Source organism: Bufo gargarizans, chromosome 2, assembly GCF_014858855.1.
Source record: "Bufo gargarizans isolate SCDJY-AF-19 chromosome 2, ASM1485885v1, whole genome shotgun sequence".
Classification (NCBI taxonomy): Eukaryota; Metazoa; Chordata; class Amphibia; order Anura; family Bufonidae; genus Bufo; species Bufo gargarizans.
The window spans coordinates 203,890,196-203,904,472 of record NC_058081.1 but is presented as its reverse complement, the minus strand read 5'-3'; the positions used below and the strand labels follow the sequence as shown (position 1 = coordinate 203,904,472).

At 40.5% G+C, this 14,277-nt stretch overlaps 1 protein-coding gene across 6 annotated transcripts in view; it reads right to left on the bottom strand.

Annotated features, from left to right (window-relative positions):
* The window catches only part of SBF1 (SET binding factor 1), a 119,752-nt gene that overhangs the window by 43,141 nt on the left and 62,334 nt on the right, over positions 1 to 14,277 (bottom strand). For all 6 annotated transcript variants that reach the window (XM_044279916.1, XM_044279918.1, XM_044279920.1 and 3 more), the window contains 6 exons: positions 12,911 to 13,167; positions 12,635 to 12,807; positions 6,872 to 6,945; positions 6,546 to 6,741; positions 4,278 to 4,405; positions 2,666 to 2,841 (listed from right to left, as the gene is read on the bottom strand). In XM_044279916.1, the coding sequence (XP_044135851.1) occupies positions 2,666 to 2,841; positions 4,278 to 4,405; positions 6,546 to 6,741; positions 6,872 to 6,945; positions 12,635 to 12,807; positions 12,911 to 13,167 (1,004 nt within the window). The remainder of the gene's footprint in view (positions 1 to 2,665; positions 2,842 to 4,277; positions 4,406 to 6,545; positions 6,742 to 6,871; positions 6,946 to 12,634; positions 12,808 to 12,910; positions 13,168 to 14,277) is intronic.

Sequence of the window (14,277 nt, the reverse complement as noted above, 5' to 3'; positions counted from 1 at the left end):
AACATCTCAACATAGCCTAACTCTCCTGGTGGCTGCAGGTTGTTTTATTCCTATACCTCACATGGTCTCCATAAACATGGCCCAAACTGTGAACTACCAATAAATGAATACTATATATAAACTGCATGGAGAACAGATCTTGCCACAAGGGAAATATTAGGGACCTTTTCCCTCTACCTACTTTTTGATAAAGACATGCAAAGTGATCAGATCTCCTTAACGTGATGTGCAAAAACCCTTAACTGGTTTTGTATAAAAAAATCAATCCAAGCATGTATGCATGTCTCGGAAAAGACGACTAGATTTTGAGCACCAATACCGTCCCAGATAAAGTACATATATTCTGGGCATAGTGCTGTTGCTACATGCAAATGGAGAATAAATGACAAATTTAATATATTGACCACTAAAGTCAGGACTGCTAAACATCATATGAAAATAATCCCTCAATTTTCCAAGAGATCCACCAGCAATGCTGTTCTTTCATTTTTTTAAGAGCAGTACAAGAAATGAAAGCTTGCTATAGGCAGCAAAGACAGTTCTTCTTTTACAGTGTAAAATTAGGCAGCAGGAAGCAGCTGAACACCCAGGAAGTATGGCTCGTCACCATGAAACCATGACCAGTTGGGCATAGAGATTGGGTCTTACGTTTGTGAATAGGAAGCTGCCAAGTGATAAACCCAGTGCCAGATGGCCTTGGAACACGTCATTGACATGCAGGGGGCTACAGAGAAAGATAGGGGGTCACTAAACAAATGGAAGGTAGTACATTGAATAATTAAACTGAGTAGGAACAACAAGAAATACACAATGAAATAAAGCATAAGGAAGGATAAAGCATAAGAAGAGACATCATAATTCCACCCAGACCAGCGAGGGGGCACAGGGAAGGTAGAAATGTATTCACAAACAGCTCTGCTATGATGGAGTCACGAATCTTGTATTTTATTAAAGGTTCCTTCCTTACAATGGAACCAATTCCAAAAAGCCTAGGGCTAGAAAGAATAAAAATAAAACACGCCAGGCTACACATCCCCAACAGATGAAAATTCATCATTAAATAGTAGTGCCAGGACAACAGTGTTGTGTTCTTAGTCCTGAAATTGCATCCAAGTAAAAATGTTACTGTAGTTTACAACTTAAAGGGCTTCTGTCAGCCCACTAAACCGTGTTTTTTTTTTTTTTGTTAATAATCTCTACACTGCGAGCTCCCTATACATAAGCTAAATATTCATTTTGGTTCTGTAGATTTTGTTAAAAAGCTATTTTTATAATATGTAAATTACCTTGCTACCAGCAAGTAGGGCGGCTACTTGCTGGTAGCAGCCGCATCCTCCTCTCATAGTGACGCCCCCTCCGCTGTGTGATTGACAGGGCCAGGGAACGGGATCGTTCTCTGCTGGCCCTGTTTGAATTCAAAATATCGCGTCTGCGCCGTACCTGTCTTTAATCGGCGCAGGCGCACTGAGAGGCGGCCGCTCTCTCGGCTGCTCCATCCTCAATGTGCCTGGTGTAGATGTGACGTCATCGGCGCAGGCGCATTGAGGATGGAGCGGCCGAGAGAGCAGCCGCCTCTCAGTGCGCCTGCGCCGATTAAAGACAGGTACGGCGCAGGCGCGATATTTTGAATTCAAACAGGGCCAGCAGAGAACGATCCCGTTCCCTGGCCCTGTCAATCACACAGCGGAGGGGGCGTCATTATGAGAGGAGGATGCGGCTGCTACCAGCAAGTAGCCGCCCTACTTGCTGGTAGCAAGGTAATTTACATTAGCTTTTTAACAAAATCTACAGAACCAAAATGAATATTTAGCTTATGTATAGGGAGCTCGCAGTGTAGGGATTATTATTAACCAAAAAAAAACGGTTTAGTGGGCTGACAGAAGCCCTTTAAGCTACTTTCACACTAGTGTTTTTTTGCAGATCAGTCATGGATCTGCAAAAAACACTTCCGTTACAATAATACAGCAGCATGCATCCGTCATGAACGGATCCGGTTGTATTATGTCTTCTAAAGCCATGATGGATCCATCTTGAACACCACTGAAAGTCAATGGGGGACAGATCCGTTTTCTATTGTGTCCGTTTGGCTCCGCTTTGTCAGGCGGACAGCAAAACGCTGCAGGCAGAGTTATGGTGTCCGCCTCAAGAGTGGAATGGTGACCGAACGGTGCCAAACTGATGCATTCTGAGCGGATCCTTTTCCATTCAGAATGCATTAGGGCAAAACTGATGCGTTTTGGACCGCTTGCGAGAGCCCATGACGAATCTCACAAACAGAAAGCCAAAACGCTAGTGTGAAAGTAGCCCAAAAAAGGGCAGTGATTTTTTGAATGTTATAAGTCATTAGTCATTTTATATTTTGATTTGATGTTCATAGGATCCATGATGAGCTTTGACAACAACAAAAAAAGTCACTGTCATGGTCCGGCCTTTGTAACTTTTATCACTGAATTTATATGACCTTGTTTGCGGGTATGACTAGAACCAAGATATTCTAATAGCAAAAATATTTCTAAATCGGATCCAAAAGAGCAGAGCAGAAGTTGGGGGATGCAGATGAATAATAATACTATTCACTAAACCACTTTTATTGAACACTTATACATGGAAGAAAATTTGGAGAATGTTGTGTACTCATAACAATGGGAAAAGTGATCTTACTCACTTGATGGAGGGATTCTTGTCCTTGGTTCTTGGCTGAGTAGTATGTGGTAGGGAGAGACCAACGCTGAAAGGAAAAGTCCCAAGCACATCTTGAGGGTACCTCAGCTTGTGCAGCTGCTTGCGGAAACCTTCAGAGATCTCAGAAGGGACTTCCTCATCAAATGCCACCCTCAAAAGCTGAAACCAAAATATGTAAGTGACATGAGCAAAGAGTGAGAAGCCAAGCGGCAGGATGCATAAACAACATTTGAACTGTAAAGCAGTCACTGATGGATGGTTCAGTCAGGTCTTCCTAATCCTTCTGTAGCTGAATGGACAAGTATCCCTAGTTAGGTTCAGTATAGTGAGAAGTTCATATATATATATATATATATATATATATATATATATATAGCATATTGAGCACTGAAAACTACAAGTATCCTGACAGTTCTATAGGACAAGTATTGCACAGTTGAAGATGAAGCTGCAGCCCCAACTGTAAAGGGCCAGTTACACGGGCCAAGAATTGCACAGATCATCATTAACAAGCAATGATACGAACGTTTGTTAGCAATGATCGGGCGGTGTAAATGTACTGTCGATCATTTGTGCGCATGCAAAAGTGATTGTTTACCAGCAGCAGACTGTGCCGTGTAAACACGATCTCCTGCCAGCAAACGGCAAGTCCTTACGGGGAAGAGCAATGACATTACCGATCGCTCCTCCTCTTACTCTGGAGAAGATAGGTGCATGTAAAAACAGCGGTCTCCCTCCACTAGCGATCAGCAGGTTGTCCGGAAGGAAGGCTTCCTGACAGACAATCTGCTGTAATATCTTCCTGTGTAAAGGGACCTTAAAGTATAACTGTGGTATTTTTTATTTTTTTGGGAATATTGGATTGTGGTGATTAATATCTCATTGGTGGCCCTATTTCAACTTTTCACTGTGTATTCAATTACCCCTTAATTCCACAGTTTTGTTCCCTGTACTGCCTACTTTTACCTGTGCTTAAAATAGGGTTGCTAGGCATGGTCGTCTATGTGTTGAAGGACGGAGGACTTCTGCGTGTAGACTCACATTCCTGACAGCCAGGGGCTGTAAGTAAATGATTAAAGCCAGGTCCTCCCCAGCAGCTGATAACAGTGCCTGGGTTGTGTGCACTTCTCCCTGTCCCTGTGCTTGGCACATGCTCCCTCACTCAGCAGAGCTGGACAATGCAGAGTTGGAGCAGCACAGACCAGGGAAGGGAGATCTGCCATCTGCTCAGTGTATAAATGAAAGCAACATGTGGTAAGAGGACTCCTTTGTGCTGCAGGAGATTAACCCTTTAGGGGGAGGGCTGTGGTTACTGACACTTTTGGGGGGCTATTGTTACTGGCTAGTGAGGGCAGGCGGGATTAGCCTCGGGGTGAGGGCAGTGGCAGCCATCTTAACTGAATAGTGAAATTGCAGTTTTATGCAGACTGGTTGCTAAGGGCTGAATCTTATTAAATATGGGATAAGTCAGTCTAATAGTAACTGATTCTGGAATATCATGTTATTAGTAACTACATATATGAAAATTGAAATTAGGGTCTAAGTGTGACAGTTACCGTATCCTTTAAGAATAAAAAAATAAAATAAATATTCACCTGGAAAGTACAAGAGCGCAGTTGAAGTCCTTCTTGAACATACTGGTCTAGATGAGCTGGAACACTGATTTTCTTCTCCTTCGTCAGAGATGCAATGGGGAAGGACCGCATTACAGCTTGTTCAGCCACTACATCAAAAAGAATATACGGCAAGTCAAATTTCCAGTGTGAAAACTTTGGTCGCCTATTTATCTCCTTCGAGCCACGATGTATATGTAGTTATAGTTAGATTTAAGAAAGGATAGCCTAAAATATAGTGTGTTAAATGGTATGTCCACCTTTGCAAACATTTCAATTTTTTAAAGGGGTTGTCCAGGTTCAGAGCTGAACCTGGACATACCCATATTTTCACCCAGGCAGCCCCCCTGACTTGAGCATCGGAGCATTTTCTGGAGTTCCGGTGACGTACCAGGCTCTCCTTAGGGCTGCCAGGCGGAGCCTTCCGCCCAGCAGTGAGGCCGGTGACGTCATCGGCACTGATGGGCGGGCAGTGTGTTATAGTAAATAAAAGAGCCCTTGCCCTGCGCAGGATCGCATAAAATGCTCCGATGTTAAAATCAGGGGGGCTGCCTGGGTGAAATTATGGGTATTTTGCTTAATTTTTAAAGGGGTTGTCTGGGTTCAGAGCTGAACCCGGACAACCCCTTTAAAAATGAAGCAAAATTGCAAATAGCAATTAAAAATCCTGGACTATTCTCTGTCCAATACTGCAGTCAAACTTCATTTCATCTGTCCCCTACTTCTTTACATACATTCAGCACATTGGCAATAAGTGTGAACAGATGAGATTGACTGCAGACTCAGACTACACAGAATATGCTTGCAGTCTTTAACCAGGGGGACACAAAAACACAAAACCGTATGATGCCTTTAATAAGAACTACTTGCAATGTTATTTCATTTATTTAAAGGGAACCCGTCACCGGGATTTTGAGTATAGAGCTGAGGACATGGGTTGCTAGATGGCCACTAGCACAACCACAATACCCAGTCCCCATAGCTCTGTGTGCTTTTATTGCTTTAAAAAAACGATTTGATACATATGCAAATTAACCTGAGATGAGTCCTGTATGTGAGATGAGTCAGGGACAGGACTCATCTCAGGTTAATTTGCATATGTATCAAATCGTTTTTTTAAAGCAATAAAAGCACACAGAGCTATGGGGACTGGGTATTGTGGATGTGCTAGCGGCCATCTAGCAACCCATGTCCTCAGCTCTATACCCAAAATCCCGGTGACAGGTTCCCTTTAAATACAATTAAACACCTAGAACTTTAAGTAATATGTTTACATCGGCTCCATTTTGCCTACACAGCTGCCGGAGCATTTCTATAGATTATACACAGGAATGTGTACAATCACTACCCGTAAAGCAACAGTGAAAAACGTAAACATATGCTAAAAAGTCTAATAAAAAAATGTACACACAATTCAAAACACGCAATACTTAAAGGGGTTGCCCCATGATAAATATTGTACAGTTTTCAAACCAGCAACTGGATCCGAATACTAATAATTGCATGTAATTAAATAGTTAACATAGCTAATGAGTCATTCAATAACATGTTATCTGTATAGTGCCACCTGATTTTTCTTTTTTTTTTTTCTTTGTCCAGCTCAATGAGAAGGCCGCACATGCTCAGTTTCATCCTTCAACTGCCTCCTAAGCTGTGATAGAGAGAAAGCTACCGAAGAAAGACACGCACCCTGAGAATGGACACTCCTCTTGAGCTGCCAGCTTGGTATAAATCTAACAGAGCAATTGGGGCAATGAATGTGGAGATCTCTGGCTCCATGTGAGGTACAGGGCTGTTTAGCTTTGTAAAGGTCCATTTAACTCATGTCCGTAGAATGGGTGCAGACCCATTCATTTTCTATGGGACCGGAAAATATGCGGACAGCACACAGTGTGCTGCCCACATCCGCATTTCCGGTCCGCGGCTCCGCAAAAAAATAGAGCATGTCCTATTCTTGACCGCGGACAAGAATAGGAATCCTCTATTAAGTGCCGGCGATGTGCGGCGGCGGTGTTTTGCAGTCCGCAATTTGCGGACCGCAGAACACTACGGACCTTCTGAATGGAAACTTAGAAAGAGACTGTGTACTACATGATGTCCAATTTTAATTTTTTACATTAGGTCATGGTTAAACTCTTTAAATACAGGCTGTAAAACTTCACATGGGATACTGCGGGTGACGCACCAAACATGAAAAATGTCAGATTCATTCAAGAAAAATATATATATATTTTCTTTTTAAAAGCTCACCTAATGGGTCTACTGGAGTGCCCTTGAAGATGCATCGATAAGTGGTGAGGAAAAGCGCCCCTTCAGCAGGAAGTAGGGGTGGACCTCCAAGACTACCACCTGAAGCTTCCTCTCGTCCATCTGGTAGAAGATATACTCGAAGCCCTTCCATTACCAAATCCTCCCCTACTAACAACGTGGGTCGCAATAATTTTGGCTACAGAAGATAGAAACCAAGAACAAGGGGTAAGTACAACTTAAAAGACATTTGGAATATAGGACACAAATGGTGTAAATATCAAGGCGACTTCATATTCATTGTGTAACTGATTAATCCACATACTAACCTTCTGGATTGGAGGCAGCCTCTTACTTTCTCTGTGAACAGCATCCAAAGTCTCTATATGCATCTGAACAATGTCTACGTAAGGAAAAGAAAATTACAAGAATCATATCATGTAGCCAGATGTACTCACTAGCTAGGATAATCCTTACTCAGCAAAATGTATAAATACACCATGTATGATAAAGAGCAAGGACAAATGTTCATTTACAGCTAACCTCTGGGTACTACTTTAGTAATAATATAAAATCTGTAGTATTTAATGAGGACCTGACCCCTTTCATGACAAGTCTGGTTTTAGTGACTACATGCATTCCCCATGTAATCATAATTCTGGAGCATCCATTTTATAATATACACTAATGATGTTTGAACCCCACCCATTCTTTCACAACCCCTTTAAAACTGTCTGTCCAAGTTTAAACTATTAGACAGTATTAGTAAACCTGCCTAATGTTTTAGTAAAACTCAATATATGTGCGGGTAAAAGAACTTAACTGGCATCAAATGTATCTGTCAGGATTTCCAAGTGATGCCACTGTATCAAATCAGTACTTCAATAAGCGACAGTTTCGCTCTCTGGTATAATTCTAATAACATAGAACATTCTGTATTTAGTATAGCTAGATAAGCTTGGTAAAAATCCAATAAATGGTGTGTGTACAGGTGAAACTCGAAAAATTAGAATATCGTGCAAAGTTCATTTATTTCAGTACTGTAACTTAAAAGGTGAAACTAACATATTATTGTGCGCAGTACTGGAGACCATATCTCCAGAAGGATATTTATACTTCTAGCACAAGAATTTGTAGGACATCCACCCGCCCCCCCAAACTCATGAAGAGAATGGGAAGCATCAAAACTTTGTCTATACTGTGTGTGTGTGTGTGTGTGTGTGTGTGTGTGTGTGTGTGTGTGTGTGTGTGTGTGTGTGTGTGTGTGTGTATATATATATATATATATATATATATATATATACACACACACACACACATACACAGTACAGACCAAAAGTTTGGACACACCTTCTCATTCAAAGAGTTTACTTTATTTTCATGACTATGAAAATTGTAGATTCACACTAAAGGCATCAAAACTAGGAATTAACAGATGTGGAATTATATACATAGCAAAAAAGTGTGAAACAACTGAAAATACAGTGTCATATTCTAGGTTCTGCAAAGTAGCCACCTTTTGCTTTAAATACTGCTTTGCACACTCTTGGCATTCTCTTGATGAGCTTCAAGAGGTAGTCACCTGAAATGGTCTTCCAACAGTCTTGAAGGACTTCACAGAGATGCTTAGCACTTGTTGGCCCTTTTACCTTCACTCTGCGGTCCGGTGACTGTGGAGGCCAGGTCATCTGGTGCAGCACCCCATTACTCTGCTTCATGGTCAAATAGCCCTTACACAGCTTGGAGGCGTGTTTGGGGTCATTGTCCTGTTGAAAAAATAAATGATGGTCCAACTTAAACGCAAACCGGATGGAATAGCATGCCGCTGCAAGATGCTGTGGTAGCCATGCTGGTTCAGTATGCCTTCAATTTTGAATAAATCCCCAACAGTGTCACCAGCAAAGCACCCCCACACCATCACACCTCCTCCTCCATGCTTCTCGGTGGGAACCAGGCATGTAGAGTCCATCCGTTCACCTTTTCTGCGTCACACAAAGACACGGTGGTTGGAACCAAAGATCTCAGATTTGGACTCTTCAGACCAAAGCACAGATTTCCACTGGTCTAATGTCCATTCCTTGTGTTCTTTAGCCCAAACAAGTCTCTTCTGCTTGTTGCCTGTCCTTAGCAGTGGTTTCCTAGCAGATATTCTACCATGAAGGCCTGATTCACACAGTCTCCTCTTAACAGTTGTTCTAGAGATGTGTCTGCTGCTAGAACTCAGTGTGGCATTGACCTGGTCTCTAATCTGAGCTGCTGTTAACCTGCGATTTCTGAGGCTGGTGACTCAGATGAACTTATCCTCCGCAGCAAAGGTGACTCTTGGTCTTCCTTTCCTTGGGCGGTCCGCATGTGAGCCAGTTTCTTTGTAGCGCTTGATGGTTTTTGTGACTGCACTTGGGGACACTTTCAAAGTTTTCCCAATTTTTCGGACTGACTGACCTTCATTTCTTAAAGTAATGATGGCCACTCGTTTTTCTTTACTTAGCTGCTTTTTTCTTGCCATAATACAAATTCTAACAGTCTATTCAGTAGGACTATCAGCTGTGTATCCACCTGACTTCTCCACAACGCAACTGATGGTCCCAACCCCATTTATAAGGCAAGAATACCCACTTATTAAACCTGACAGGGCACACCTGTGAAGTGAAAACCATTTTAGGTGACTACCTCTTGAAGCTCATCAAGAGAATGCCAAGAGTGTGCAAAGCAGTAATCAAAGCAAAAGGTGGCTACTTTGAAGAACCTAGAATATGACATATTTTCATTTGTTTCACATTTTTTTGTTATGTATATAATTCCACATCTGTTAATTCATAGTGTTGATGTGAATCTACAATTTTCATAGTCATGAAAATAAAGAAAACTCTTTGAATGAGGTGTGTCCAAACTTTTAGGTCTGTACTGTATATATATATATATATATATATATATGTGTGTGTGTGTTCTGCAGCTGCACAAGTAGTTTAAAGTCTATGTACACACTTTAGGGCAATTTAGTTTTTATTATTAGTGCATTGTACTCATGAGCTAAAAAAATATTTTTTTTCAATTGGTCTTTATTAAAAATATGGAGTCCTTTTCTCTGTACAGACCTGAGATGCTCTAATAGCAGGATCTGAATTTTCTCTCTGCTCTCAGACCTTGTAAACTGTCATTAAAGCTCAATCCTTATCTTACTGATACAAATGTGGCTTAAATAAGTTTTATGACCTCTTAGTAGTTTAGAGATAAGGGTTATTAGATGACCGGCACAAAGTGAAAGTGACCGTAGGATGTGCACAGCTAGGAAAAATATTCAATATTTTTTTTTTAACAAAGACTAATTGAAAAAATTATTTTTAGAGTCAAAAGGTGTACATAGCCTTAAAATATCACAGAAGCAGACCACGCCACATCATGTGAAGCCAGCACTAAACTGAAGAAGCTCTGTAACAGAACAATGGAGATATTATAAGCAAACATATACAGGTGAAACTCGAAAAATTTGACTATCGTGCAAAAGTCCATTTATTTCAGTAATGCAACTTAAAAGGATTTGCATTTAAACAGCAGCTTAAATTTAGAATTTTGTGAAAAGGTTCAATATTCTAGGCTCAAAGTGTCACGCTCTAGTCAGCTAAATAATCCATGCCCCCCTGAGCAAAGGGTATCTCAAAATTGTGACTTTGGGGTTTCATAAACTGTAAGCCATAATCATCAAAATTATAACAAATAAAAGCTTGAAATATCTCGCTTTGAATGTAATGAATGCATCATAGAAACATAGAATGTGTCGGCAGATAAGAATCATTTGGCCCATCTAGTCTGCCAAATATGCTGAATACTATGAATAGCCCTTGGCCCTATCTTATATGAAAGATGGCCTTATGCCTATCCCATGCATGCTTAAAGGGATTCTGTCACCACATTTTACCCCCTACAGTAAAACATAGAATGTGTCGGCAGATAAGAACCATTTGGCCCATCTAGTCTTCCCAATATACTGAATACTATGAATAGCCCCTGGCCCCATCTTATATGAAGGATGGCCTTATGCCTATCCCATGCATGCTTAAACTCCTTCACTGTATTTGCAGCTACCACTTCTGCAGGAAGGCTATTCCATGCATCCACTACTCTCTCAGTAAAGTAATACTTCCTGATATTACTTTTAAACCTTTGCCCCTCTAATTTAACACTATGTCCTCTTGTAGCAGTTTTTCTTCTTTTAAATATTCTCTCCTCTTTTACCTTGTTAATTCCCTTTATGTATATAAAAGTTTCTATCATATCCCCTCTGTCTCGTCTTTCTTCCAAGCTATACATGTGAAGGTCCGTTAATCTTTCCTGGTAAGTTTTATCCTGCAATCCATGTACTAGTTTAGTAGCTCTTCTCTGAACTCTCTCCAAAGTATCAATATCCTTCTGGAGATATGGTCTCCAGTACTGCGCACAATAATATGTTAGTTTCACCTTTTAAGTTACATTACTGAAATAAATGAACTTTGCACGATATTTTTTTATTTTTATTTTTTAATTTTTATTGAATAAATCAATAGAATACACAATTAGAGCAGAAGAGGAGAAGAAGACTCCTCTGATTTGCACGATATTCTAATTTGGATTTTTACCAAGCTTATCTAGCTATACTAAATACAGAATGTTCTGTGTTATTAGAATTATACCAGAGAGCGATACTGTCGCTTATTGAAGTACTGATTTGATACAGTGGCATCACTTGGAAATCCTGACAGATACATTTGATGCCAGTTAAGTTCTTTTACATGCACATTGCGTGGGAGCTGCTGAAAGCTGCAGATTGATGACAACCAGTAACGCTCAGAGCTATCCATGTTAACCCTTCCTATACTTCCTTTCTATGTTGGGTACTCCCCTAAGACATTTGCCTTCGAGAAATCCAACAGTAGCATAGTCATATCTGATACACCCACAAACAATTAAACAATCCTGTGTGAAGGGGTACTTCTAGCACAAGCATTTGTAGGACATCCACCTGCTGCATCAGCTTTACCAGAAAGGTGTGGTTGGGACTGCAGTTGGCTCTCTTTTATGGACAGTATGGGAAGATGCGAGTAATTACCCTGCTTTCTTTCTGTAGACACTAAAGCTAATGCTCTCCCATACGGCTGTATTGACATCATGTTTGTGTTTCATGTTTACATTGACGTATATGTTAAATGGATTCCCCAGGCGGGTGTCATACAGTAGTGTCCGTCACTATTGGGTTCCATTGTAAAAATAAAATAAAAAATTGCATCCGTTAAAATATTTTTATTTATTTAATTGTTTACAGGACTCCTTTTTTCCCATCGTATATGTTACATATGGGACAAAAACATAATGTGCCAACTAAGAAGAGATCACAGAATACACAACTCAAAAGTTTCTCCCAACAAAACATCCAGAATTTTATTCAAACACTTTCTACTTTCCTTAGCACAACATAACGCAATTTATAATTTATAATTAATTATTGAACTTTACTTCTGTCAAGAAGGCAACAGTACCCATAGCACTAACACTTACAAAAAAGCCCACGTAAGGCTACTTTCACACTAGCGTTGTTTGAATCCGGCGTTCAATTCAGACACCGGAACTGCCCGCCGGATCCGGAAAAACGTGTGAAAACTGATTACATTTGAATCCTGATCAGGCTTTCGATCACAATGGAAAAATGCATTGGAAAAAAACAGATCCGCCATTTATGGACTTTTTTTTCTATTTTTCGGGTTTAACATGCAAAAGCCAGATCCGTTTTGACTGAACACACGGCGCCGGATCCGGCGTTAATGCAAGTCAATGGGAAAAAGGCCGGATCCGGCGTTCAGTCAAAGTGTTCAGGATTTTTGGCCGGAGGTAAAAATACTGCATGCTACGTTTTTCTGAAAAGCCTGATCAGTCAAAAAGACTGAACAGAAGACATCCTGATGCATCCTGAGGGACGGACTCTCCATTCAGAATGCATTAGGATAAAACTGATCAGTTCTTTTCCGGATTTGAGTCCCTAGGACGGAACTCAGCGCCGGAAAAGAAAAACGCTAGTGTGAAAGTACCCTTAAATGACACATAACCTTTGAGATATACTGCACCTGGGATCATTGTGTGCAGGCCTTTGAGGTGATCCGATGTAACCCCACTCTCTGTACACACTTTGTCCACAAAACGGGTGATAAATCGGACAACACAATGAGCTACATCCGAGACTTCAGAATCTTCAAAACCGCTTTCCGTATCTGCACTTTCTGCTACGCTGCCCGCCATGCTGAATTATTTTGGAGGGGAAAAAGTGTTAGTTGAATGAATAATGCAAAGGCTGGCTGAAAGAAAAAAGAATGAAAGTAGATGACAGAGATCCTGTCAATAACCTGTTGGTGATGAAGCTGTTAGTCACGCTTTCTGTATCTCCTAATCCAGCTCCCCCTCGCAGAAGGCGGTTTTTAGAGGTGTCCAATGGCAAAAGAAGGTAGCTCATACGATTGGCATAGTGGATAGCCTGGCTAAATACGGTGCTCTCCTCTTTCTGGATAAGTTCTAACTGTTTTTCACGCGGAAGTGTAGGCCATAGACGACATTGCTCAGCTGCCAATTCCAGGGCCGATCTCTCTTCTACTTCGATTTCATCCTGGAAAAACACATTTTGGAGCACAACTCTATAAGCATTTTATACAGTCCAGACAGCACTCATCTAATGACATATTTTCAGCATAAGAAAATGGACGATGAGGGATAGAGACAGATCACAAGAAATTTGCAATTGACCCTGTAAAAATGGAAGTCATGACAACCAAGTAAACAATGCATAACCCGGTCTTATTAGAGCAGGAAATTAAAGGAGTTTGTATATAAATTTCAGTAATGCCATGTGTGTGTAATCACAAAAAATATTCTACAATTTTCAAACCAACACCTGCATCTTAAAACCTTTGTAATTGCATGCAATTACACATTTTGTATAGCCACTGAGTTTTTAAATAAAATCTATCTGTATAGCACCACCTGCTGTTTCTTTTTCTTATTTCTTTGTCCTGCTCAGTGAGAAGGCCGCACATGCTCAGTCTCATCCTTTAACTGCCCCCTGAGCTGTGATAGGGAGAGCATGGACACGCCCCCTGAGCTGCAGCAGAAAAGACACTCCACTTGAGCTGTCAGCTCAATATAAATCTAGCAGAGCAATGACTAAGGAGATCTCTGGATCCATGTGAGGTACAGGGCTGGTTCTAGCATGGTTAGAAAGAGATCGTCATGTACTATATGATGTCTGATTTAAATTTTTTACAATATTAATGGGATAACTCCTTTTAGAACGGTAATTATTTTATACTTATGTTGTAATGGTAGGACCACAGTCATATAAAATAATAAACTACACATGTTAAAAAAAAGCAACACAGAGAGATATATATATATATATATATCTCAAAAGCACAACAAAATATATGTGGGATCAAAAAAATAAAAGTGAATAGCACAACAAAGAGTGTCAGCTGATCTTAAAATGTGTTCCATGTATTTGGGTTATCATCTTATGAGCTACAGATTTCTTCAGTGATATGATCAACTCAGAAAAATAAATCAGTACATACCTGTCAATTATGGCACTGTTCATAAATACACATTCATGCCACCATAATCCTTGGCTTCCTACTACGTCAATATATGACATATACATATACAAAACATCACTGCAACCCCCTTACTCCAAACCTCACTGGCTAACACTTATGTATGTAAC